Source organism: Pterocles gutturalis, unplaced genomic scaffold, assembly GCF_000699245.1.
Source record: "Pterocles gutturalis isolate BGI_N339 unplaced genomic scaffold, ASM69924v1 scaffold18323, whole genome shotgun sequence".
Classification (NCBI taxonomy): domain Eukaryota; kingdom Metazoa; phylum Chordata; class Aves; order Pterocliformes; family Pteroclidae; genus Pterocles; species Pterocles gutturalis.
The window spans coordinates 96,553-124,424 of NW_010126065.1; the positions used below are offsets into that span (position 1 = coordinate 96,553).

Consider the following 27,872-nt stretch of genomic DNA (forward strand, 5'->3'; position numbering starts at 1 on the left):
CTAACAAGTAATTAATGCTTCAATATAAAAATAGAAAATTATCCTTACAACACAAGGGTGGAACAGAGCAAACCCTCTCTCTCTGGATTGCTCTCCTGGACAGATTCCAGCGTCCAGCCAGACCTAAAGGCTACCTAAAGCAGGAGGAGACATGCAGAATAATTTTGAGTCTTTGTAAAGACTTTGTTTTCTCTTTTTAAAATTATTTCATCTCTTTTCTTAAAAATATACATTTCTTTTATTAATGAGTTGCCGTTCACCACAACACTGTTTCAACTGCGAAAGCACAAGATAGAGAGAAGGGTGCCTCGGGTAGGGCTGAATAGCTACAGCCGCTGGGCACAGGGTCCCAGGAGACCAAATACACCACCAAGGAGGCATCTTCAGCCCTGCCCGCTCCTGCCTGCTCCTACTCTGATCTTCCTGCAACAGTGCCACGGGGCGCTGCCCGCCTGCTCCTTCCCTTTCACCCCCCATCTGAGAGGAAAAAAAACTCTTGCACAAACAAACCCAACACCTCCCTCACCTCCCCTACCACAAATTCCTTAAAAACAAAAGAAAAATATAAAAAGTAATCCAGCATTCATCTAACAAATTTGCAGACAAGACACATGTTGGCATTTGGATCTGCAAGACAACAAGTTGCTTCCAACTGAACAAGTTTAATGCCTTATTCCCGTGGGGGATGTCATGTCGAGAACTGACCTACAGGAGTTACAGCTAATTGCAAGGATCCCGGGGAACAAACAACAACTCTTCTTCGCGTCTGCAGAACTGGAATCCTCTGTAGTCTCTTCCAATTTAACCTCCTGTAAAAGAAAGTACAACCTGCTCCTGGCATTAACGCCCTACGCAAATGGGGCACTTGGCACACTGACCAGCTCTGCCTTCACCTTCTGTTTTACCGCATAATAAAGACAAATTACTTCCACTTCTTTCCAGATAAGGCAACTAACATAATGTGGATAAATGGGAAGTTAACTACACGAAACATTTTTTCTGCTTGTTGGGCAATTATTTTTTCCCCCCGTAAGATAACATGATAAATAAAACCTGCTTCTGTACAGATATTTCTCATTTCAGAAACACACACTTGTTACAGGCCAAGAGAAGACCCTGGGGTTTTTTTGTTTTCGTAAGAAATATGGTAAAATAACATTAAAAAAAAAAAAGGAAAGAAAAGTGATAAAGACACAAATGCAGAGCTAACTACAGGCTTGTATATACATTTTTGTTATCCACCTCTAACATGGACTCTTGGTGAACGGGACAGACTGGTAGTCCCTGTTCTTGTTATTCCCAGAATAGCAAGGGAAAAAAAAATAGTATCTTAAAACCAGTGGCAACATAGTAAAAACTGTACACTGTTGTCCATTAACTTAAAAAGCAAAGTCCCTAGATGGTATAAAAGTGAAAGCAGGTGCCTTCTAACTTTGATAATAAAAGTCTTTTTTTTTTTCCCTACGCTGCACAATTATCTCCATTGTCTTTGCATGGCCAAGAACAAAATGCTAAGGAGCAAGGCTGCTTGTGATAAACTGCTCCTGGTAGCGGCAGAAGTGTTCATGTTCTTATCGCTCTTATTGGAGTTCCCAGTGACTTCGGTGGCATTGAACTCGAACTCCGGGGAGCACTGCTGGAGCTCACAGCCGCTGCCGCTCTCCTCCCCGCTGCTCTCCTCACCTGTGGGAGACAAACACATGTGGTGTCCTCCTTTGACATCTGCAGCATGAGGCTTTGCTTACAGAAAGCATCAGGGGAGAAAAAGCAAGCATGTGGATGCTTTGACATTCATGAGATGCAAGCATGGGTCCTCAGGTAATGCGACTTCTATGTGCCGTTCGTCACACCCACCCGTGCTGGCGGATGAAACGCTGGACGTGACCCAGCAATGTACGCTCACAGCCCAGAAAGCCAACCCTGTCCTGGGCTGCATCACAAGAAGCGTGACCAGCAGGCTGAGGGAGGTGATTCTCCCCCTCTATGCTGCTCTCATGAGACCCCACTTGGAGTACTGCATTCAGCTCTGGGGTCCTCAGCATAGGAAGGACATGGACCTGTTAGAGCAGGTCCAGAGGAGGGCCACAAAAATGATCAGAGGGATGGAACACCTCTCCTAGGAGGACAGGCTGAGAGAGTTGGGGTTGTTCAGCCTGGAGAAGAGAAGGCTCCAGAGAGACCTTCCAGTACTTAAAGGGGTTTTATAAGAAAGATGGGGACAAACTTCAGTAGGGCTTGTAGTGATAATGGTTTTAAACTAAAAAAGGGTAGATTCAGACTATATATAAAGAAGAAATTTTTTACAGTGAGGGTGGTGGAACACTGGAACAGGTTGCCCAGAGAGATGGTAGATGTCCCATCCCTTGAAACATTCAAGGCCAGGTTGGGTGGGGCTCTGCGTAACCTGGTTTAGCAGAAGGCGTCCCTTCTCATTGCAGGGGTTTGGACTAGATGACCTTTAAAGGTCCCTTCCAACCCAAACTGTTCTATGATTCTATGGAACAACCCTCCTCGCACAGCCTGTCAGAGATGCCGGTTCCCACCCTCTTTAGTAACACGCTTACCCACAGCTGAAGCTTAACCAGCTACCTCGTGTTAGCATGAAATCCAATTAAAAAGGGAAAAAGAAAAAGCAAAAGGCAAACAACAGCAAACATACTTATGTCAATGAAGTCGACATCATTTCCACTGTATGCATTCTTCAGCTTGTTGGTCATCACCCGCAGAGCCATGATTTGCCGGCGAATCACCATATCTGGCTTAGTAATATCAACTTCTACCTCCGGGTTATTCACTTGACTTGCTAAGCCGTTTCCAGTCACTGCAAAGTCGTACCTGAAAAGAAACGGTTCCCACTGGTACCGGAGCTGCAGTTCGGCAAGGGTCCTGTGCTGAAGGTCAATGGCATGGGAACTTGGTGATGCCACCCCCATTTCCAGCCTGGGTGACATTCTGAGCCCAAGGTGATCTTCCCACGTGCTAACCCTCACGGAGCCCTTCTGCAGCTTCTTACCCCATCTCCCCTCCATACAACCCAAGCAGCACGTGGAATTAAACACTGTTTTCATATAGCCTGTGCCACAAAGGCAGGGGAAAGACAATTTTCTACCCAACTTGAAAAGAGAAGGGAGATCTGGGGTTTATAATAACGGCTTACAACAGCATAAATTAGCTCGCTGCAGGCAACAGAGCAAAACAAGCTACTGAGATGCCTCGATGCCCAGTTAAATGACACTTCCAGGAAAACAACCTGTGAGGCCATTCTTATCCCAGAGAAACCTATACTAACTGTTGGAAGCAAGAGTGTCATTCTGGCTTTGCATAATACACCTTAACCATCAGCCTGAGATATTAAATGTGCACTTCTCACTATGCAGTCATGAGATGCAATTTCCCTAATAAGGCAGCAGGAGAAACATCTCTGATGTTGAAGATGAGTTAACGTAACCCCATGCACCGAAGCAGAGAGGAGCCGAGCTGCTCAGCCTGAGGAGGTGTGCATGCTCAGGTCTGAACACACATACGGCCTCTTGGTTTAAAAGAGAGGCTGAGCAACCAAACCCAACAGAATACGTCTCCTGAAACAGGTATATGGAATATCATCTTACAGAGCAGGGATAAGACATGTTTCTCCCTCCTCCAATTATCGGACTTGCAATAAAAGTCACCGTTTAAACAGCAGAAAACATTACTTGCCAACATCAGCATCATGAGAGAGAGAAAAGCCTTTAGCACTACCTACTGATCCTGGAGACCAGGCAGCAAGATATAAGGATACATCTGACGGGCATGCTCAAACCCTGTCCTGTATATGAGAGGGTTTATCATTATTATTATTGGTGGTGGTTTTGTTATTATTTGTGATCAATGTTTTATGTTTCAAAAAGTCAGAGAAAGACCAAAGTGTGGAATAGTACTGAACTTTTGGCTTATTTGAGCCACAGAGAAAATAGTAACAGCAAAGCAAAATATCTCGCACAACCCACACAGGGATGTCCAGCCTCCCCTCTGTGTCCTTGCCCAGTGCTGCCCAGTCTTCATCTCCCCTTCCTTACTGGTGCCGGCCCTCACGTGTACTGGGGAAATCTGCTGTGAAAACCCCATACAATCTGCTGATAAACAAGACTTCAGGAGGGCAGAGCCACTTCTCGTTGCAAAGACACAAACCATCGCCCTCGCCAAGCAAGGCAGAATTTCAGGCACACGCAAAACAACACAAAATTCATGTGGTATGGCTCAGTCCTGTGCCCCAAAAATGACAAGGGCAAAAACTGCTATTACTTAGAAACACTGCTGCAAAACCCTGGATGACTATTTTTTTTTAATAGAACGTCTTGGATTTTGCTTATTTCCTCAGTAAGCAAACAGAAAAAAAGAACCATCTATTTCCAAAATAAAAGTTAAACAGTTACATAAACCATATGACAGAAAACTTTTGGCTTATTCATGTGTTGGTAATTTCTTCCTTACAAGAAAAAAAAAGAAAAAAAGGAAAAAGAAAAAAAGAAGTTTTGTAACTATTTTTTCCACAAAAAGCGTGCACGAGAACCATTGTCCCAGTCATGCCACTGACCTCAGCAGCAGAGAAGACCTTTCACCAACCTCCACCTCCCCTGCCCTTGCTCAACAAGGAACCCAGCAATAGCCCCTGGTAGAAACACCAGCTAGGGGCACTGGGGCAACAGGCCTAGCAGACAACACAAGCATCCCCACTCTGTGGCTGTGATACAAGATTTTGTACAAATCACCTCCCCAAACCCACGAGCAACCAGTAAGAGGTTTAAGTCCAAGGAGAGATGCTGTATCTGGGTATCTAGACTCAATTGTCTCCTTTAAAACAAACCACCACGTAGAGCTTGGACAACCCTTTAGCTTTGTGTTCAAGCTCTCCCATCCACCCAAAAAAAAAAAAAAAAAAAAAGTAAGGGCAGCAGCCTGTCTTGTGGGAGCTAGGGTCACTCCTGTAGGAGAGGGCTCAAGGAGAGAGGGGCCAGCACACTGGGAAAGGCTGGGGTCAGAGGGAGAGAGTCAACAGAGGGCGGCAGTATCACCAAACCTGCTCTTGGCGCTCCCGTTCCAGCACTCATTCTCATTGACAGTGCCTACAGACATCTTTTCATCGTTGCAAATGTTGCCAGGGAGAGATGACCAAAATTTTTTGGCTTGCTTCAGCTTCTCTTTCACATCAGTAACCTATTAAATAAAAGAAAAAAATGAAACACAGGACATAATCCAGAATACCAAACGCTCATTAAAAGTGAAGCTGGAAAGGTATTTTTTATCACAACAGACGTGTATAGGCCAGATCTTCAGGCTGCCTGTTTTGATGGTTGATTTACTTTTTTAATACAAAATCAAACACCCCTCCTCAAACACATATTACTCATAAGCAAAGCTTTAAAACAGGCACTTTTCTGACATACAAGCACTGAGGTAATTCACGTCTAGAGCCATGGGCAGATTACACCCCTCAGAGAGTTTAAGAGAGCCAAGGAATATTAAGAAACCCTATAAATTACAAATGAAAAATTACAGACTGCAGTACACGGGTGTGAAGCGCCTGCGCAGCACCAGCAGGACCAGGCACTCACCAGTCGGTCCAAGCTCGTGCCGGCGGCTGTGGTCGGCCGCTCCTCCGGGTTGTAGGGTCTGAAACGAGCGCTGAAACCACTTTCAGAGACAGAGCGAGCAGTCCGGCCCTGGGCAAGAGTTTTTGGCTGGCCACATCCCTGGAAAACCTACATGAGAGAAGGAAAGTGTTTCATGAAATAGGAGATCACAAGAGCCTCCCTCCTCCAGGCTCCAACTCAGCTCCTGCCCAAAATAATACATCAGCTTTACAGATACTTGAAAGGACATTAAAGAAAAAATATAACAATGAGAACAAGGAAATAAAACACGTTGGATAAATAATGCCCAAGTGTCCTCTTGGCCCATTTACCTTCTGAGACACCTGCATGCTGTTCTCCTGCATGTTCATGATCGCATCTGAAATTTTCACATCAATGGGGTCCATGACTGACTCGATGTTGAAGGGACCCTCCAGCCTTTCTGCTACCAGCAGCATCGAATCTAACACAAAGAGAGAAATAAAAGCTTTTAATGTAGGACCTTCAAGGATAACAGAGAGCAAGGATAACAGACTGAGTGCACAGAAATTAACCACTGCAACTTTGCTTCTCACCAGCACATTTATCCAGGAAACATTTTGCTCTGTTCCCAGAGCCTACAGCTTCACCAGGCACTTATGGGCTGCCAGCACCAAGCCACGGGCTCATACACATCAAAAGCCGCGTTAAATGAGGGAGAGCCATCACAGCCAGCCAAAAGGCAGCCTGTAATCAGCTCCTCCCATTAGGACAAGCATTACTAACACCCTCTTCTCCATGCTCATTTATTAAATGTTTCCTTATGTCATTTGTTTTTCAAGACTGCTTTCAAAGCTGAGAGAGAGAAAGCCACCGGCTTCTTCATGCTGGTCCTGAACACAAGACATCAACGCGAAGGGGCCCAAAATGACCATCGCCACCATCTCTCCCTTACGGAAAGCTAGAGGCTTTGCCGTGCCTGGGGAAGCCAAGGGATTACACCTTCGGCCACTGCATGGACAATCTGCATGAGGGAGATTGCATGAGACCAGGGTAAATGCTGGGCACTAACAATACATTTGGCACGTCACTATGCAAGCGGAGATGGAAAAATCCCTCAGTCAACACTGGGTCACTCCTTCTGTGCCGACACGCACGTACTCATCAAATACATCATTAAACAAAGCAGCTACTGAACATCCACTGCTTCCTCTGGGAAATCATTACTGGTATTAAGGCCACCCCTGCACTGTGTTTCAGCCCTCTCTCTGGTTCTCCCCTAGAAGGTGCCTCCAGGTACATGCCTTGTGCTGAGCACTCATCTCTTCTCACCCATCGCAACCTTTATTTAACATTTGTTTTCACTGCAGTCCCTCAACCCTGGAGTCCCCTGTTGGTCTCCTCTCCTTACATCACTTTGGGATGCTCTACCACAAACTCATAATTTGCCAGTTACATTTAATTCTTCAGTTTTTCCTAGCCTGCGTGACACGTGGGAGGCCAGGGCATGACAGCCCCTCCGGCTCTGAGGAAACCCTCTCCCAAGGAGCTCCTCCCTGCTCCCAGGGATACGCCTGTTCCCCTCCATTAAGGAGAAACGGGCGTTTCACAGTCATGCTTTTAATTTCTCTTGAAAAGTGTTTCTCGTTACATTCATCCTCCTCCTAAGCGCAAAAGGTACTTCCAACAAACGGAAAACTTCTGTGGGCTCTGTCTACCTGTTAAAGCCCTATAAAGATATTCCACATGCTGAACAACTTAGTAACGGCTCTGCCTTAGTGCCCAAGTCATGTTGAACTACACTAAAAAGCCACAAACTGATGATAAATATACAATTAAGCTGTTTGTGTATTTAATAACAGTGATGATGATAACAATCAATAATCCCTCACCCACCCCTAAGTCCCCCCCCCATGAATTGCAGACATCTTCCTAGCCTGTTAATCCACTTTTTAAAGGTAACTCAATAGTCCAAAGATTTGCTAGGTATTAGTTAGGGGTCGAACAGCCCGGACTCATACAGCTCTGCCAAGGTGCTGGTGTTTAGGGAGGAGCTGGAGCACCCAGAAAAGCCCCTTGCCCCGCAGGCACACACCAGCATCAGTGAGACAGAGCTGCTGCAGGACATGGCTAGAATTTAGCCAGTCAGGGACTACAAACAGGTCTGAAGTAAATGCATTAAAAAAAAAAAAAAAAGAAAAAAAAGAAAAAAAAAGAAAAAACGAAGGTAATAACAAATGAAACAAAGAGTCTTAGACTGTATTGTGGTGGGCTCCAATAAAGTGATGCTTCAAATCTCTGAGTAATGACTGCTAGCATGAATATACCATTGTGCCAGAGGGGAGAAAAATGCTTTTGATGTGCTACCAAATGGAGACTTTTGTAAACAAGTGGAGCACAACTTAAATGTGTTCATCATTGTCAAAGCTTTTGGGGTTTTTCACGCGCATAAAGAACATCCCGGCACAGTTTGCAGGAAGCTGCTCATTTCAAATAAAAATATTATGAATAGACATAATGAAACACACAAAATTCATAGAACTTTTCTTTAAAAAAAAAAAAAAAAAAGAAAAATCATTCCATTTTGTAACTACTTAATTCTCTGAGTGGCCAGGAAAGGCCGCAGATCAATAAAGTGTTTGTGAAAGACTGAAAGGAAACATAAACCCCAATTCTTCTGGCTGTTTGGCGTCTTTGTAAACTTTGAGCCGGGCAGGCCATCCACAAGACCATGGGAATGTAGAGCGAATTGGGCCCTTTGTTAGCAGGGGTGCCATGGCGTTACATGTATCACAGCCCAGGAATGCAGCCTCGGCTTTGACTGCCGATAGAGAAAATGCATTCGGCCTCCAGCAGAGCTGCCAAAGCTGGCGAGAACAGATAAGGAAAATAATAATTGCCCTTGGAGAATATATTCAACTGGAGCTCTTCAGGAGCTGGGATTGATACTTGCAAGGAGCACTAAATGAAATAAACTTTCATTAAAAAGGGAGTGGCGGGGAGAAAGGGTGGTGGGGGGCTCTATCTCTTCCGCAGTTTTGATTTTGGGGGCATCCTGCAAACTTTTACCTCCCACCAGGAGCTGGCTGGTGTCCCCACCAGCAGTGGTGGCGAGCAGCGATTGCCTCTGGCAGCCACATCTGACATCCACAGGGCTGTCTGGGGTTCAGGACAACGCCAGCACGGCGAGAGGGGAGGCACGCTGCACCAACACCAGAAATGAGGCTTTGGTGCAACTCGTCTTCCACAAAGATTTCCATTACTGGGAGAGGGGAGTTGATTATAAATATCACCTAGCTGTGGTGCAAAATAATTGATATTTATAAGCCACGGAGAGCTGGCTCAGATCTGCTTCACCAAAAAAAAAAAAGTCTGGCAGAGTGAAAAATGTACCCTGGCTATTTATTACAAACACACAGCATGACAAAGACTGTCTCTCCTCCCTGTGATGGGGAGATAGAAGTAGATTTGGAAGGGGGGGCCCAACCCACACCATATAGCGCCATCCCTTAAAGACCCTTTTCCTCCTGCATACATTTGTCCTTGCTACTGGCATTGAGACAATCCTTGGCGACAAAGCACCTCACTCTCATGAAGGAAAGCAATTCTTTTGCATTGTGCCACCAATAATCAGAAACCCACATCTTCAGCCTCACTGTCTGACTTGAAGAACAAAAGGCAGTTCTCAGTCTTAACCCCAAGATCTGATTTAAAAGGGGAGGGAAGGAGGGGGAAGACCTTGACCATTCATTAACAACAATCTTTTTTTTTTTTTTTAAAGGGGAAAAAAATTCTTTGCACACAAAGTAGTACTCCAGATATGTATATGGAGCCTGAATTCAACATCTTTGAGCAGAGTAAACCTTTGTGGAAAAAAAAAAAAATAATGAAAAGGCACTGGAGATTAACACTGTTCATTCAGGAAAGCTCCAAGCCCCCCAATAGCTTGTTTGAAACAAAGTATACCCCTGTCTAATTGGTGTACAATTGTGTCAGGAATAGAGGGCGAAATACTTTAAAGATAGTTAAATGGGAGAAAAGAGTACAATTTGGTCATTATTGCATACGCCACAACTTTAAATGGTACTTTGCAGAAATAAGGAAGTATAAAGACTTCTTGTCTCAAAAAACCTACAAACTTTACATCCCAGTTTGGAAAAGCTTTACATAAATGACTTACATATAGACCCACTAAAGCATGCACATGCATATTTTATATGCACGTGCACCCAAATGCATACATACTTGTAGCATTTGTTGCATGTTCTCCCATTTAAATATCTTTATTTTGCTAGGTTCAAAATCTGGTTTTGGCACGTAATAAATCATAATAGTACTTAAACCTATGATGCAAAATAGTTGCAAAAAAATGCAAAAAAAGATGCAAAAAACCCCTGTTCATGCAGGTGGGCTTTTTTATTTCTGTTGTGGGATGGGTTTGGGTGGGATTTTGGGGGCTTCGACTTTTATTTATTAATTTAAACTTTAAACACACACACAGAGGATATTTGTGACATCTGGCCTGCCCCAAACACCAGATCTATTTAATTTCGTTTGCCTCAAGTGGCAAATTGAGATAGAAACCAAAATCTGAAACATAACCAGCACCTGTTCAGTTATTAAACTGTCTAAAGAAAGCACAGCTTAAGTCTTCAGTATCCGTACTCCACTAGAAGAATCAACCCAGAGTGCAAGAACCAAGGAAATACTGCCAATAAATGTAACGAAGCTTAATACCGTACTTAAGTAATGAGTGGGCAAGAAGCCCCCTGGGGAGGAAGCACTGCAAGAAGAAAGCTTTGCTTCCAACCTGGAATAGCATTTATTTATTTAGTCTTGTTTAATAATCTTTATTATCGTATGCAGTCCCTGATCAGTCTCCTGTGACAGGGCTTGCTGGCTTCCCCCGAGGTTCGTTTTTAGCTGCATACCACCTACAGCAATTAGCTGCTTGTGCTTTTGTCTGTTTTCTGGCATTATGCCCTTCCCTTTCATGGGATTCCTCTTTTCTACTTGGACTAGATGTTTGCAAGTCTCCTGGCTTTGAGCTATTTCAGCAACAATTGTAGCTGAAATACTTAATATTCTCATGAGAAGGACAGCTGGGAGGAATGGGGGGGTGTCAGCCTCCCAGAGAATGACTTGGAAACCCAATTTAGTGTCACGTTTAACTCCCTATATGGAATATCCAGGCAAAAAAGCCTTCTGAAAATAATACGCTGCACACATCCAGTTGGCACGGGCAGCGAAGTGAAAAACCAGCACACAAAACACTGGAAAACAAGCTCTAAGATTTAAATCTAGCCTGAAATACCAATTATCAGCAATTTCCCTTTTTTCATCTCAGAGTTTAATGAAAGGGAAATCTTTTCTTTCTCACAGTCTTTTTTTTGCCATGAGTGGGATGGGAAGAGTACTGCAGCCTTGTCAGTAGTGGCAGATACTTTACATGTGCACTTCATCACACATTAACTGGAGTGAAGCAACAGCTCCCAAAGGATGCTCATTCACAGATAAATCAAGCCTCCTGGAAAAGGAGCACAAATGAAAACATTTAACATTATCTATTGCCTGTGCCCCCAAACGTGATGCATCATCAATTCTGCTGAGCCTTGACCCAAAGTAGAATTTAACATTTGAGTCTAACTTTATCGAATATACCCTGTATAAGCATGGAAGAGAAATAAACAGGAGAAAGGGAATGGCAAAAGCACTCGCACCATGTCACATAAGGCCTATTGACATTTCAAAAGGATGGTGGCCAAGTGCCAAATGAGCTGTTTAAAAACAGATTTAGACATGTCCCATTCCATTTTTTTAATGTAAAATACAGGGCTACAGATTTTCCCAAAGCTCACCGTGGCTGGCACAGAGACTCTCAGACTGCTGAACAAGAAAACTAGCTTCAGAAAGGACCGCTATATGGTGACAATAATGTATAAGAAGTAGTATGGAAAAAACAGTTTGCACACATGCTTGCCCCAGCAAGAAGAAACTCTCCAAGCCTACAAGCACATGGCAGCTCCATCCTCCTAAAGCTTGCTACAACAAAGGTCACTGGCACAACAAAAGTCTAATTTATTTAGAAATTAACGTAAACTGCAAAAGATGTGCTGTAAACAAAGATACCCATCACAGACACCCAAAAAACTTGCTACCGCTCAGCACAGCCACTCACAAAAGCCCTTCAGGAGGGGGACACAATATCAGCATATGCAGTTTTAACCCATATTGCCTTACCCATAAAGATATTCCACTCGGCATCCAAGTCCCCCTGGTTGGCCAAGCAGCCTCTCATGACATTAAAGCAATAGTTGTAACAGGGCTTCACCGATACCAGACCTCGGCAGTACGGGCAGTACATCATCTTCAGCAGCGCTCGCGTACCCTGCGGTGTGGGGTTCACCTTTAAAAGAGAAAAAGAGGAAAGGAGAAGAAAATTAGCCCTTGGTCATTAGAGCAAAAAAACCCTGTGGGCAGGTGGGAACAGAGCTGAGCAGAGGAGATGCAATGGGGCAGCCACCACCGTATGGTCAGAGCTCCTGGCTTATGGTCCAGGAATCTGGGGAGCAGATGGAGGGGTTTGGCTCACCTCCTCAGGTGTACCTGCCGCTCCAGGGGACACGGACGGTTTCCATCTCTGTAAAATACTGTCTGTGCTGCAATACCCCCTGTGTATTGTGGGATCCCCCCGTGGGCTGCAAGGACAGGCACCCTGAGGGGGCACACAGCACTTGAGCACAGGGAAGGAAGTAAAAAGCTACCAAGGCAAAAGGTGTAAACGCAAGCTGCACTATCCAAACCCCTCTACAAACACACACTGAAGATGACAATGCCAGGATTTCTCAGGACAAAGCGCCTGAGATGGGATGCCTGCTGCTATCCCTGCACCAAACCCGCCGGGAGCGCGCCCTCCTCCTCCGCCTCGGCTCCTCCCGGACAATCGCCCAGCAGGGCTCTGCGGCAGAGAGACTACCTCCTTTATCTTACATTCAACTCCTACAACACAGCATTTACATGACAGATACCCAGGTTCATTTATACTCAGCACCCAGCATGCTAATAATGCCCTTCCCCACACCCGAAGGAGGTAGCAGCTACAGTCCCGCAGCTGAGGACAAGCTGGGAGGACCCTCAAAGCCAATGTGCAAGTGGAGCTCTCTGCAGCAGGCACATCACCCCCTCAGCCCTCGACAGGGCTATTTTCCAAAGTGACTCATGGTCATTCATGTTTGATTCACTCTCTGGCCTGGCTTCAAAACATTCATTGAAACCACTTCCACCCAGCGGGTCTGCGGAGCATTAGCTCCAGCACCACGTACTAGTGCCGACCACGTGGTGGGTCCGTCTAAAGCACTAACAGAGAAGCTCCCTCAAGAGCAAGTTTAAGTGTTAATTAGCCACACATGAAAATGGAAAATTAAGATGTGATCAGAGATATGCCGACAAAATAGAAGCGGTCTCTAGTGTTTTAAGCAATGCGCTGGAGACTTCTGGTAAGGCATTTATGGAGGGCGCTTTAAATAGGTTATGATTCAAGACCGTGCTGAAGGAGGAGACACACGCAGCTCCGAGGAAAAGTCATTTCATACAAATGGCTGGAGAAGCAGATGGCCTCCACACCTCCTCTGCTGGAAGTCTGGAAACTGACTTCATGGCAGAGGGGATGACAGGACTGAATGGAGATGAACGTACAAGAGGAAGACCTGGTACCACGCACGCACTGAGGACCCTGCTATTGAGAAGACCATCTCAGCACGAGCGCTATGAAGAAACTGAACATGATCTTCTGCTGCAACAACTAGTTAGCAGTATATGAAACTAGGAGGCAATGAATTTTAACAAAAACAAACCAGAAAACAAAGCTCACTACATAATCAGGCTGGCTTTTCTAAACCCTCTTTTCTTATGAAAAGAGATGACAGATGAAAATCTGTTACATTTCTGACAACTCTTGAAAGACCACAGTTTCTCTTCAGTAGGCAAGAAAACTGGTTAGAAAGACAGAAGGACAATTTTCTGCAGCTGATGGAGCTCAGTGCTGGATTTTGTCTGGCCAGTAATGTTCGTTCAGACATCACTTTACCCGTCTGCGAGGAGCCTGTTTAGCTGATCAAAAGGAGACTCAATGTAGAAAGCTGTCTGCAGTGTTGAGGGAGCCTGATTCAGACGCTTTGGAGCATATAGAGAGACACACATATATTTGGAAGGTGCAGTGGGAGTAGGAGCCCCAAAAGAAAGCTCCCTATCGGGGCATCCCAGCTTTAAAGCACAGCTAGTTCAAACACTGGGAAGAGCTCAAGCAACAGAAACCAGCTAAATCAGATGATTTATTGTAGGAAAACCGAAAACAGACAAATGTAAAGGTATCATCTGCCATCCAGATGGTGCAGTCCTTGCATAACAAAAAAGTTGCGGAGGGGGAAAAGGGAACTAAACAACATCTCACACCCAGAGACAGAGCTCTGAAGGATGCCCCAGTTGAGCAGTTTAGGTGTTTCTCTGATAAAAATCTCTTCCCATGACATTTGGTGGTAGGTGCCAGGACCTCCACGCCTAGTCCTGCAGCTTATCAGCAGATCCCAGCCATCCTAGCACTGCTGGTCCTCAAAGAAGCGCTCTGCAACCTCCTCGGGAAGAAAATCAGGAAAAGGTTGACAGCACCAGCCAGGTGCTAGAGCAGTTTGAAGTGGGACGAGGAGTGGGAAACTTCCCCAACGCCATCATGGAGAGGTACACCTTTATGAAAGGGAGTGCATGGCAGCATGTTGCAAAAAATCACCCGCACAGCAGCAACCCCAGAGGCACCTTCCCATCTTGGGTTCCCAGCTTGCCCTGCATGGCTGCGATCCTGCAGCATCTGCCCTGCTTTGATATTTCATAGGGGTGATCTTTATGAATCCCAGCAGATGCAGGGGAAACTGAAGCCGCTTTCCCGCGTTCCACAGCAGACAACATGGGATGGTCACTAGGATTAGGTCCTTTGAACAAAGGCCCAGGATGATTTTAAAAGCAAACAGGGTTTTGCTTCCTTTCCTATGTAGGTTTGCAGCTCTGAGCTATACACAGAGATGAGCAAATGGGGCGATGAAAAGACAAACCCCAGCCTGCAGTGTCTGCCAAACCGATCCCTAACCAGCGATGGACGTAACCCACAGGGAAGCTGCTGGTTTGCAGTACAGTTGCAGGTGAAGAGGAAGACAGAGGGGAAATTCATCAGTCCAGATCTGGCATTTTATGGTGTCAGAAAGCAACAGGAAGACACAAGCAGAGATCAGCTCTAAGAGAGAGTTTGGGCGAAGATTATAAGCAATTACACCTTGTTACAACAGTGATAAATGCTTAACTGCTGCCTATCGCTGTAACGAGAACCTCAGCCCCCGGCAAGGGGCCTGTACCCTGTCCAGACCGATTCTGGATCTGTCAGGGGGCTGTGCCATATGTTGCACTGGCAATTCTTCAAAAGCTTTTAATGTTTGCTCTGCCACGCCAGGTGCAAGCTCTTAAAACACCATTGTATGTAACAGTAAACCCAGATATGCTTTGTTCTGGGGTTGTGTTTATCTTGGAAAGCAACTCAAGTTCATTCAAACTCTACTCTAGAATGACCCTCATAACCAAATAATCTCCTTTCTAATAAAGCAGAGTCCCAAAGAAAGCTTTATTTGCTGAAGAGGATTTACTCTAGCAGATTTGAGCCCAGGTAGTAGTACACTCTAGTGCACATACCCTGTAAAAGCTTATAATAGAAGTAAATGCACTCCAACCCCTTCCTTTTATCTTGTGAAATTTATTTCCTTTCCATGGCGTTCCACGCCACTACAGCAATCCATCACCCTGCGGTTTCATCATGTAAATTACAATTTGTCCATGTCTATACGCTTTGTCAAATGTGAAGATTAAAAGCTGCTAACAGATGTGTTTTGGCACCAATCTTCACATTCGTATCAAACTTGTTCCTTAAAAATAGCGATTTGCACACAATCCACAACAATTAAGTGAAAAGCAAAACAGTTTTGGGCTTTCTGGGCTTAATTAAATATTTTTAATATTGTATTTGTTGAGGTAGCTCCCCAACTTACATTTAGTGGTGAAGATACGATTATGTTCTTGTAAAAATTACGTGCTCTTGATAAAATAAAATCTGGTTTTTGTCGGTACCTTGTCATATCCCTGCCCTTTCAGAATCTCACACAAGGGAAACAGTTTGTCCTGGGTCCTTAGCCTTTTCCAATTCGTTGGCAATTGCATCTGGACACACACATCTGACAGAAACTTCACCATTAAAGCATACATCTACCAAGGGAAATGCTATGTTAACAGCCTACAACAAAGCCACCAAAACTCAAAAAACCCGATCTGTGCAAACAGATAAAGTTCAGAGAAGCAACTGGTTTATTTCTCCTCTCCTTCCCAAGGCAATGAATAGCTGAGGAAGCATGACAGAGCTCCAGCCATGGACAGTCCTGTAGGGAGCTCCCACCAGCTGACAGGCAGCCAGAGACACATTTTATTCTCTCTCACTACCCTCTAGTTAGCATTAAGAATGTTAATAACAACATTTAAAATCCTGTCAGCTTTAATAACTATTTATAATAACACTGATAACTCAGGCTTTCTTATTTTCCAAGGTTGCACAACAACAACGTTGCCATGCCAGCATCCAGAAAACAAAAATCCAGCAAGTTGAAAATAAATGCAATGAAAGTAGTTTTGACTTATACTATGTTTTATTTGAAAAAAAAATGAATTAGGGTAATACTGGATAAGGACAACTGAAGGAGTAACTTCTCAGTGACGTGGAAAGATGATTTCATGACTTTAAATATTAACTCCAAAGCTGACTGAAGGACTGTGGCGTGCTCCAGGTGAGCAGCCAGTTTAGACAAGTGAAGTGTCGTCAATTTTTGGGACCAACACAGCCTTACTTACATAATTTTTTCCTTCCCTCAGCGTTGTGCAAGAGCATCATCTTGGCACATGCTGGTCCAGACGTTTCTCTCACTGTGAAGCAGAACATCACTCGGGTGGCTCTTGGTTTGCTTCTCCACCCCAAATAATTCCGAAACACTTTCATTGGAATAACTACGCAGTTAACCAATTTTGCTGGCCCAGTGCTAGCACATGAATAATTCAGAAAGCATCTGGTTCAACCACAGATTTGGGCCTCCAAGGTCTTGCACATGGGAGCACATTCAGGAGCGATACTGGGGAACCACAAGGCTCTGTGACTTGCTGGCATTCACTACCCGTGGCGATGTCTGCTGCAGCTTTATCTTGAGCGAGGAAACGTTCAAGAGCACATTTACACTTGATTCCCTACTTACAGCTTGCTTTTCACTCCCCCCACATGTGACAGTGCCAGAGAGGAACAGCAGAGCTCCTAAGAATCACGCTGCCAGTCATTGGACCCCCTCAGTCTTAATATTAACATGTCAAAAGGGGAGCCCTGTGTGCATGTCTTTCCCACCAACACCCCCAGCCCATGAGGGGCAGAGGGGACCTCAGGGTGCCAAACGGACACCTCTACCACCAAACACTTGTGGAGTGATGCCAGGGTCAGCATCTCCTGCTCTCAGGGTCCTCAGGACCAACACGCCTTTCAAAGAAAGCTTGTTCTCCAAAGCACCTGCCTCTCATCAACCCAGAGACACAGCAGATAATGAGAAGCATTCTGCTTGCTTTAATGAGCAAAACAGTGAGAACATTTAGCTTGGCAGGTACACCCAAAAACTCCCTCAGTTATCCCTCACATTGTTTTCAAAATTAGTAGCAGAGCCACAGTGTAGAGGGAGGCAAAGAAAGAAAAAGAAATTTTAAAAACCCCAGTGGGTTGCTGCATGATGCCATCAGCTCCATGTGCGCTCTCAGCACGTTAAATCCGCGACGACTGCCACTCGAGCATGCTTTGAAGGCTATGCCTAACGCAGACCCTCAGATGGCTGGAGCTGAGGCAGATGCAGCCACATTCTTGGCAGGTCTTCTCAGGGTCATCTTTGATCTGGAGAAGTGCTTGGTATTGTTTTCTGCATTGACGTTTGCCCTTGGCACATGGAAGGCAATGTCCTTGTGCACGGTGGCCCCTCGGTCTGGCCCCACGGCTTGCAACTTGCTGCCTGGACAGCACTGCTTCTCGAGAGGTCCCTCTGCAACACTAAAAGGGCTTCTTTGCTCTTCCGGCTGGTTCTTGGTTGCCCGTGAAGCAGCAGCATCTGCCCCCATCTCCTCACAATGCATGCAAGCCACACGTTTCACTTCTGTCACTTCCCTGGGAGGGTTTGCTCTTGCCTGAAGGCTGCCCACCTTCACTGGGTACAGGAACATTAACTTCCTCCTGAGGAAGGATTAAGGTCACATTCCCCTAAGCCAAACCGAGGGCAAGGAGCACAAAAAGGGAGATTGGACCTTTGCTCTCTTACTAAGAAAAAACTTTTAGACCCTCAAATGGTAATTACAACGGGCATAACTTTTACTGAAGTGGGAGCTCAGTGCCCTAACATTTTTGATGATACAGGCCTTAATTCTTAGTCATTCGGTGTTTTATTATTTTCATCACTGCTTTTCCTAAGCTAGTGTCTGGTCCACATTCAGCATCCGTGATGAAACATGCAGGAGCCACGGTTCAGGAGATGCAGCTGGAGGTCAGGGAGCTCTGCAGGCCAGCGGGAGGTTGGTTTACGCAGGTTCAGCGTGTCACCTTGTGCTCCATGGATGCCTCATTAGAGATGAGGCAGCTCAGAGCAAATGGGCTTAAAAAACCTACAGGGCTCTTGCTCCAGCTTTGGAGCGGCTGTGAGAAGGCAATCACCTGTCCCCTCCACAATTCTCTTCCATAAACAGTTTGAAGAAAATTCCCTCCTTGGCTGCTATCATCTCACTTCATTAGGGAAGAAACCAAGGAAGCTGAGCTTCCTCCACCCACCGCAAACTTCTCCAGCAGCTTCCTCTCAGCTGTTAATGTCTCTTGAGGACAGCAGACAAGGAGGTGGGCGTATTCCTCATATGAAGCTGCGCATTATTTCATATGGCTCATATCTGCGCTTCCAAATTAAACACCATTTCTTGCACACAACTTTGAAGCTGCTGCCTTTCCCGGGGTTCCCAAGGATGGCTGCTTTGGGGGCAACTACACCTCATGTGGCTTTCAGCACACAAACGCCTGTTGGGGGAGTGATTTGGGAGCCTCCAGAGCTCCCAACAGTTCCTCAAATGATTGGACATAAGGGCAAGAGGGAAAAGTGGCAAAAGAACCCCAAAGCAACAGTTCATCAGCATAATCTCCTGGGGGACTGCAGAAAACCCTCACCACCACCACAACTGCTAGAGGTCCCATCAGCACGTCCCCATCCGCAGCTCTGTGGAGAGCTGGTGATGCCGACACAAGGATTCCGTGTCGCGTGACCGCACACTTCGTCCTTCACACGCCTCCGCTGCTGACCTCCACCAGACCTCCCCTCCCTGCCCTCGGGTCAAGCAGGATCCTCCCGACCCTACAAAACAGTCAGGGGGCTCAGTCCTTGACCTCACCTTCTTCTGCTCCCACAACAGGGACCTCCATCCCATACCTATAGTTGACCTGTACCCAACAAGCCCCTGGCCACTTTGCCCTCAAAGGCATCATGACCCTGGACCAGGCTGCAGGTTTAATTGCATGTAACTAATTAAGGAAACATCTCTGCAGCCTGAGAACTGCCCAGTTATAGGTTCTCACTCTTTTTCAGTCACTCAGGGCTCTGCCTTGTATTTGCTCCTTTTTTCCACCCCTGGCTGGGGCAGGAAATGTCACTGCTGGCAGCAATTTAACCCGGCTGATTTTAGTGCTTGTCGAGGGCTAAGTAGCAAACGAGCGACCAGGGGACCGGCAGATTTCCGTCTCCTGAAGGCGAGGGCAGGAAGGTCAGAGAGAAAGCACCAGGCATCAGAGGGAAGCACTGGAGGCCCCCAGCCCCTCACAGCCCACCTCAGATGCAGGATGCATCTCTGGCAGGCAGAAAACGACATCCTGGGTTTCCTTCTTGGATCTGCTGTTCAGGACAGATCTGGAGAATTTTGTACTTTCTGGGAGTAAAGGAGGGAATTTGAAGGGTGAAGACTTGAAAACCAAAATTGTGGGTTTTTCACACAATTTGGAAGAAGTCTGTGCTTTCTCTCTGTTGTGTTTGGGCAGCAGCACACAGCTTCAGAGCCACCCAATGCCAAATTAAAAGTTACTTTCTAGCATTCTGGCTCAGAAATCAAGCTTACTTGCAGCTTTTCAATATTCTCTCTTCTTTCCGCTATTTACCCCCAAACTCATGCAAGAACAATACCTTTCTAAATGCATCTCCCTAGTGAAGATGTAAAAATATACAGCATCATTAAAAAGCCATCAAGGCCGTTCTACTGTAAAACGCTCTTTGCTCTCCTGATAGCACCCCAGGAAAGCAAAAAGCAGCTGGGTCTTGCAGTAGTTCATATTTCTCATCCTGAGGATTTTCAATTAAGCATTTTTAACTTGCTTGTTACAAAACGCATTATAACTCATTTGCATTACTTTGGACATTTTTTTCATAAAGAAGAATAGAAGATCCATCCCTCAAGTTAATCCCTGGTATAAGCAGTCATCCCACTACAACTCCCGAGTAAAAATAGTAAGGAAGCAAAGTCAATAGAGTCATTATATAGAGCTCAGCAAAGCCGGGCTAATCTATATGTAATGTGGGAAGCCCCAAAACACAACCGCAAAGCAGCAGGCATAAAAACATCAGCTTTTAAACTCGCGTATAGAATTTCCCATTGTGTCTTGCAGAAATGCGATGTTACATTTCCACTGAATGCGATTAAAACACTATAGAAAAGATCATTATTAATTTTCTGCAACTAAAGCTTAGGCATTCAGCAGCAGGGACTTTTGCTGCCACTTTGAAAAGTCAACCTGTTGCAAGATTTCCACTGCAACTTGTGAAAGTGAAGTGGAAAGTGTGGTAACTGATCGCCCACGGCACGTGAGCTATTTTTGCAGCTGAGTGGGTCTCTGGGTAACCTTCCACACTCGAGCAATTAATTCTAGAGCTGAAGGCAACTCTACACTCGAGGATCTTCAAAAGGGAAAGATAAATCACAATGCCACCTCGGGTTCACGGCTCTGATTCGTAACAGATGCGGGGACCGCAGACCTCGTGGTCCCATGTCAAGTCTGGAGACGTTTTGATGAATTCTGAGCAGATGGAGCACAAACGCAATCCCCCACTCACGCACATTTACTGCCTATCAAGTGATTGCACATTCCCGAAAACCATACTGGGGCTTAGCAGACAGACCTCCCACGCGAATACTTCATCCACACTCTCCAGCAGTGAAAACCCCATCCCCTGCCCACACATCTGCCACACGGCCAGAAACAAGAGCCACCAAATACGAAACCCCAACCAAGAGGTCAGCAGGCTTGGCCAGTGACTTGGCACGGAGACACAACGCTTGGACTTATCCAGCACTGACACCACTCCCCCCCACCCCGCCAACATCTCCTTTCCATCACAGGACAGCATCCCTGTGAGGCTGGAGGATTTTTGTGGTCTCGTAAGAAGAACCCCACGTGTCTCCCATGGAGCTCCACAACACCCATCCTCAACCAGACACAAGAGTCATCACTATTAAATGGGGACTTGATGTGTCCCAAGGACCATAAACCTGCCACCATTAACTTACAACTCGTTCCCGGAGCCTGGATATATTGGCATGGCAGCTCTTTCCTTGCTAATATGCTCTGCCCTATCGCACACATGCAGCCTTATCGCAGGCTGTTTCTCTCATTTCTCTTCAAGAAAATTAATGTGGAAGCAGATTTTTTTTTCTTTCCAGAGAAACAGTATTTTAATATTATCCCTGTAAGTCAAAGCAATTTGAATTATTATCTCACTTAACAATGCTGCTTGTGCTGCCTCCAAAATTGCCTTCTGCTTCTAAGAGTACCTGAAGAGCTATTCTTTTCTGTTTACTACTTTTTTTTTTCTTTCCTTCTTTCCTGGCACTTAGGGTGATTCAAATTACCGCCTGCCCTTTCAGCCTGGTGTTTTACTACTCTACAACCAGGTAGAGAGTAAGTAAACCTCTCCCTGCCCGATTAAATTATTATCCTAAGTCTTCTACAGCCCACAGGAAATTAGCTGAGTTTGTTAAAAGGAAATGACTAATATTTGTTATCTCACACAATCACTTTAAGGGGATTATTAAATACACCTGCTCCCTATATACCATACAACTCACACTAAAATTAAAGACAAATCTCACGTCAAAAAAGTCACCCCACTTACAACCACTCCAAAGCGGTTTATAAGAAGAAGGAGGAGGTAAAGCTTTAAGTGACCAAGACATCACATCTGTCTGACCCCCAAAAAAGTGACTTTACCATACAAGTCTGAGGTCTAACTCACGCTGCATGTGTGGCACCAAGTACAACTGGCTCTTGCCCTGGGCATATGGCTTGGGTTTACTGTTATCACAAAAGTGCTGTTTGCTCATGCTAACAGCCTCTCCCTGTGGCTGGGAGCAAGGAGCAAATCATCAGCTGCTGCATAATAGATGCCCACAGCATCCATGACTCGCTGTGATTTGAAGGCAATATTAAGAGGAAGATACAGCCACTACACAAGCAAACATGGTTATTTCCACCACAGAAGGTATTTCATTTTCTGCTCATTGCTGTTCTCCAGACAGGATGACAGCCCCAACCTGGGAACATCCCTGCTGCTGGGCCACAGCACTGGACGGTGCTGTCCCCAGAGCGTGACTTTACCACACAACGGCACAGCCTGCATAGATGGAGTTTAGTTCCACCTGCACCCGCTACCAGCAATGCCTTTAGGTACCTAGTCAGGACAACAGGGAGAGATGCTACCCATCATGGGTCCATGGGATACGGGAATAACCACAAGGAGCTCACCGCGGACACTTTGCTCACGACGTCCCTCGCGACAGCGAGCCCCTGTGCAAAGGTGCGGGCGGCCACGAACGCGCGCGTCACTTGTAGCTTGAGCTTCCGCGGCACATCCCCAAAGGGCTTCAGCTGCTCGGTGTACTTGCTGACGCACTCGAGGTACTCGTCCGTGAAGTGGTACTGGGGGTTGACCAGCCGGAACATGCGCTCCAGCAAGCGTGCCCAGAACTCATTGAGCATCTCCTCCAGGTTGACATTGCCGCCCACGTAGTACCGCTTCAGCTCCACGAAGAGGTCCTTGAACAGCTCTGAGTTCTGCATGTACAAACGGCCATAGGTCCGCACAAACATGTCATTCAGCGACTTCTCAGCATTTTCGAGAAGTTCTTTGAAGAACTCTAGAAAAAGAGGAGGAGAAGATACGGTAAATGCTGGCACTGAGCTGTGTGTTCGCACAGTTCTACAGCCGCTGTTATTGCTTAACTGGAAAATTCAGCAAAATGAGATCATCACCCAAATTAAATGGAAGGTTAAAGGACTTCCTAAAATTTTTTAAATCATCTCTATCTCGAAATTTTTGATTACTCTTCATAAGCCAAACCCCACAACTTCTCTACAGAGCAGACCACTTGCATGACTGAAATATCTTTTGATGCAAATCTGAATACCATGACAAAAGTCAGCAAAATTTAAAAAAAAAATCCAGTTTCTTACATTACCATTCAGCTGTCTTAAAAGAAATCAAAGCAAAAGACTATCAGAAAGCAAAAAGAAAAAAAGGTCAGTTTTCTGTTAAGCCGACGTTTTGCACAAGTGTTTCTTTTCAGTTCTTGTCAATTCATTTTCTGAAATTATCATAAACCGCCTCAAAAATGAACAAAAGTTAATACATTTTAAAAACAAACCCAAAAATCTACCTGTGGGTTCTTTCTCCCATCTTGCAAGTTTGTCAGCTCTCGGGGCAGGGCCTGTCTCTAATTATCTAATTGGTCCTGATTGCAGACAGGGCTTCAGATGTTTGTAGCAGTACAAAAAAAAAACCCCACAGTTAAGAATTTGCTCTAAATCCAAGGACTAAACACTGGGCACAAGAATGACAAGAGATTTTTCAGATGACAGAGAGGGGCCCTTGGGCTTCATCACTTTCTGAAAACAAATCCCCACTTTGGTTCACCCTCTGAGAGCACCAGACAGCCCGGTGCCGGAGAGCAGTTGCTGCCAAAGCACCATCCACCACATCTTGGCAGTGCCACATACATCTCCAGCAACAAACTGACCCGACGATGTCTGTCACATCAGATGCATCTGTCAAGTCAGTTTAAAGAACATCCCCTGCCAAGCCAGTGCCACCACAGCCTCGGCACGTGGGTCTAAGCAGAGACGACCCTACAGCAAAGTCTTCACCTTGGAGATTAGGTGTTGATGATTAAAATAAAAAAAATAGGGGAGGGGTCCATAACATCAACTGCATTTGGGCCATTTTGGAACAAAACTCCACACTACCTAGCCTTGGGCAGGAGCTAAAGAGAGCAAGGGTAGGTGCTGCTGGGACAAACCCTCCTGTGCAGCCAGGCTGTTCCCTTGTGCTCCAGCCCCACGGGGGGGACAGCAGCACCCCAGGGCACGGGCGCAGCCTCTCCACCGCCATGCACAGCGCAGGAGAGGAAGCGTATTATTTTACACATGTCACCAGCAATTGAGGATTCTGCCCTCTGCTTTTCTGTGACTCATTTCAATAAATATTATTTAATAAAACATGCCTCTGGTTTTTTCAGTCCTCAAAGGAGTAATGTTTAGAGCCAGAAGTTGTTAGCAGGAGTGGGGGGAGGGAATATTTTGGCCCAGTGTGAATTTAAACCTTGTTAAAACATATTAAAAGTATGCTGAAGTTCAGATTTTTGTCTTCAAAGTGCTCCAGTACAAACAAAGCCTAACATAGAAAATATTTTCTGGAAAAACTGAAACATTCTTCGAGTTCCTGACGAACAAAGTCATCGGGGCTCGGGGCCTGACACGTCTGTGTATAATGCAGCCTCTTAGGAGCACAAGAGAAATGATCCAGGGAAGAAGAGATTGATTTCAAACACCCAACACGTCCTCTGTCCAATATCAGCAGGACCCTCCACTTTCGTTCCCATGACTGGCATTTCCTCTCAGGAAGATTTTTTTCTGTTGAGTTTATACTATAGAGATTAGCCTAGTGTATATTAATTTCTAATTCAGTTAATCATTTTGAAGGCTCAATTCCTTCCTTTGCTCAGACCTTTTAGTATCACTAAATAAATTGTTCAAATATTTTGGTGCCAGGCACAAGAGCTGGCAGATGCATCAGCAAACTCTTCAAAAATAATCAGATTTTGAAATTATATTGATGGGAAATCTATTGAATACTTCCAACTACCAGTCTAAAAGAAGCCAAAGCAATGTTTTAAGCCAGGAAAGTTATCTCAAGTAATACATTCATATTACCATAATTAATTTATTCTCTTGCCCCCACTCATTTCATTGGTTACGCTCCAAAGTGGAAGTTGAATAAACTGTATCCACACTTTAAAGCACTTCACCTCTTAGCAATTTTTAATTTTGGGCTAGAACCAGGTATGTTCATTAATCACCTTGAAAAAAAAAATGCAACCTAATTAGCAGCAAATACCTGTGCACCTGCAGTCTTCCAGCCAGCAACTTTTCCTTGCCCAAAAGGAAGGTAAATAAAGGAAATGAAAACTTCCCACCAAAACCAGCCACTTCTAAAAGCCCAACACAACGCTGCTGAAGGAGGCACCACGTACACACAAAGCCATTGTCTCCAGCACCAGCCAGCATTTTCACAGCCAGAAAACACCCATTCTCAAGTGCCACTTTCCAAATTAGAGAAGGACAGAGGAGGCTGTACGTCTGCAGTCCAGAGTCAGCTCCAACCCTCCCACCCCACAAAGCTTCCCTGCCAGCACATGCCTGCATCCCAAAACCGCACTGGTGGCTCAGCCCACGGGTGGCCTCAGGGGCACCTCAAGACTTCTAGTGAGGTTGGGAAGGCAGAGAAGAGGGATGCCAAATGCAGCACCAAGGGCAAGGGGACACCCCGTGCCAGCAAGCAGGGATGGAGCCAGCAGCAGGATATGCACGGCAACGTTGTCCTCCATGCAATGCACACCACTCTCAACTTGGTCAGTGGCAGGGATTAAATTTTTATTTACACACACACATATATATACACATTTTACTCTAGCTATTGGCACACTGTAAGTCCGCATCCTCAGGTTCTGTCTCCCCTCCAAGAAAGGAGGAAGGACATGAAGCTTTTCTCTGTGCAAAGCATGGGCATAGATGCCTGCAACAAAGAGAAGAAAACACAAAAGTCCTTTTTATGACTGAAATGCTAATCTGACTAGTAACTCCCTACATCTAATTAGATATTAATTCTCCCCTTCACAGAAACAAGCTGATTAGCAAACACCAGCGTAACCCAGCATTAACCTTGCCACCACAAGAAGAAAAATGGCAGGTTCCTCTCTTATGTCTTGACTGTTTGCTGGGTAAAATAAATGACCACCTTTCATTTGTATTAGAACTTGACTTGTTCTCAAACGAAGCAAACACACAAAGGCCTCGGTTGCTTATTTTACAGCACTGTAAAAGCAGGCTTTACAGCTGTGTTGCAAGCAATCTGTACTCATTAAATTATCACTCTGACAGGCTTCCTGCGAAAAGCTGTCAAACGCAAACATTTTTCACAGAGGACAAATCATACCTTGCCGGTGCTCCCTGAGATGCTGCTATCTGGAGGGATGGCAGGCTCTCTTTTCCCTACTGGTTATCTTGTTTAAACTCCCAGAACAAGGGCTGGCCCCTCTGTCGACAAACAGCCATAAGAACATACAACACCGGGAAGGATGGGCTTCACAAACTGACCCACGGGTGCAGCATGTGGCTTAGAAGTCTCCCTGGTTCTCCAAGCCAAGAGCGTGGAGAGGTGTCTGGGTTACATGGAGAAAGTCACCCCTTTGCTAGGTTCGAGCTTTGCAGGCACAGATCCCCATGTGCGGAGGGCTGGGGCTGCTAGAGGATGGACCACAGACATGGTGCTGGGCTAACGTGGCTCAGCCTGCTCTGGTCCAACCTGATACAGGAGCAAGTCCACATTTTACTGCTTCAACCCATCTCAGCCAAGCCCTGCTGATGCAAAGCCCTCTTGTCGCTCAGGGTGATGCTTAGGAGGACGAGCGCAGGGGCGAGGGTACCAGCGCTGCCATCCACAGAGCACAGCTGAGCTGCCCGGTGGGACCAGAGCCACAAAACCTTTCCTAATGCCAAGAAGAAAGTTTAAAAGTTGTCTATATTGCAAAATAAATCCTGGGGATGCTACAGACTTTGATGTTCAAAGGAAGATGACATTTCCAATGCAATTAACTTTTAGAGATAGAAAAGGCAGTAATCTGCAGTTAAGCAATCTACAGCTCTGTTTATTCTTTTAACATGTTTGAATTTCAGGGCAGAGTATCAATGCCCAACACTTAGAGAAAGCCTAGAGATGTCATGAAATGGTAAGAAAGACTGGATGTGACATATCTGGTAATCCTGCAGTAAGAGTCCTGGGGGGAAAAAATAAACTTAAAAGAAAAAAAAAGAAGAGAGAAAACTGCTTTTGAACAAACCCTTCCATAAAAGACCACAGTGGTAAACATAACCATAGTTACTTGGCAATTTCCTTTTTTTTTTGTCAGGTAATAAGATGTATTACTTGTTTGCAGCTTGAGGGCAGACCAGCCCCGCCAGCAACCCAGCACAGGAGAACACCGCACCTGCCTAAGGTGCTTCCACATGACACCAATTTCCACTGCCAGAATAATTCAAAACAATCTTTCTTACACATCACAGATACATGAGCTACTTGAAGAAACAATCACTGCACCCACTGCGAGGCACAGAGCAAATCCCACCTCCGGACAATACATCCGCTTCCCTGGATTTTTGTACACAACTTTTTTTTAATCTTGGATTCATAGGTCTCATTTGAAAATATCCTTTTTTAAGTAAGGAGGGATGCAACATTTTCCTATTGCTCGTACTAACATTTTCAGATATATTAAGAGTAGGATTTTCATACAAGAGGGCTTTTGATGCGAACAGCACACTACTGCACACAGTCCTGCCTATATCAAAGGCAGCTCCTGGAAATTAGATGAACACATCAAAGGGGCATGTAACCCTTCACTCAAAGGCAGGGTTGGCATTTCCCTAATAACAATGGTGACAGAAGCAGCAAAACTGCCTGGCCTGAGCTGCTCCTGCCACCAGCAGCACTGTCTGCCCCTCGACAGGACCAGAACACGGGTGTCCTCTGCCCTTCCAGCCATGCCCCAGGCAGG

The 27,872-nt window shown here is 45.5% G+C and overlaps 1 protein-coding gene across 1 annotated transcript in view; it reads right to left on the bottom strand.

Moving 5' to 3' along the window:
• Positions 1-885: 885 nt before the first annotated feature.
• The window catches only part of GPC4 (glypican 4), a 36,057-nt gene continuing 9,070 nt past the window's right edge, over positions 886-27,872 (bottom strand). Inside the window, exons 2-8 of the mRNA XM_010078845.1 lie at positions 22,510-22,901; positions 11,829-11,994; positions 5,942-6,072; positions 5,592-5,738; positions 5,057-5,193; positions 2,660-2,835; positions 886-1,683 (exon numbers count right to left, since the gene is read on the bottom strand). Of these exons, the coding sequence (XP_010077147.1) occupies positions 1,475-1,683; positions 2,660-2,835; positions 5,057-5,193; positions 5,592-5,738; positions 5,942-6,072; positions 11,829-11,994; positions 22,510-22,901 (1,358 nt within the window). The 3' untranslated portion in view covers positions 886-1,474. The remainder of the gene's footprint in view (positions 1,684-2,659; positions 2,836-5,056; positions 5,194-5,591; positions 5,739-5,941; positions 6,073-11,828; positions 11,995-22,509; positions 22,902-27,872) is intronic.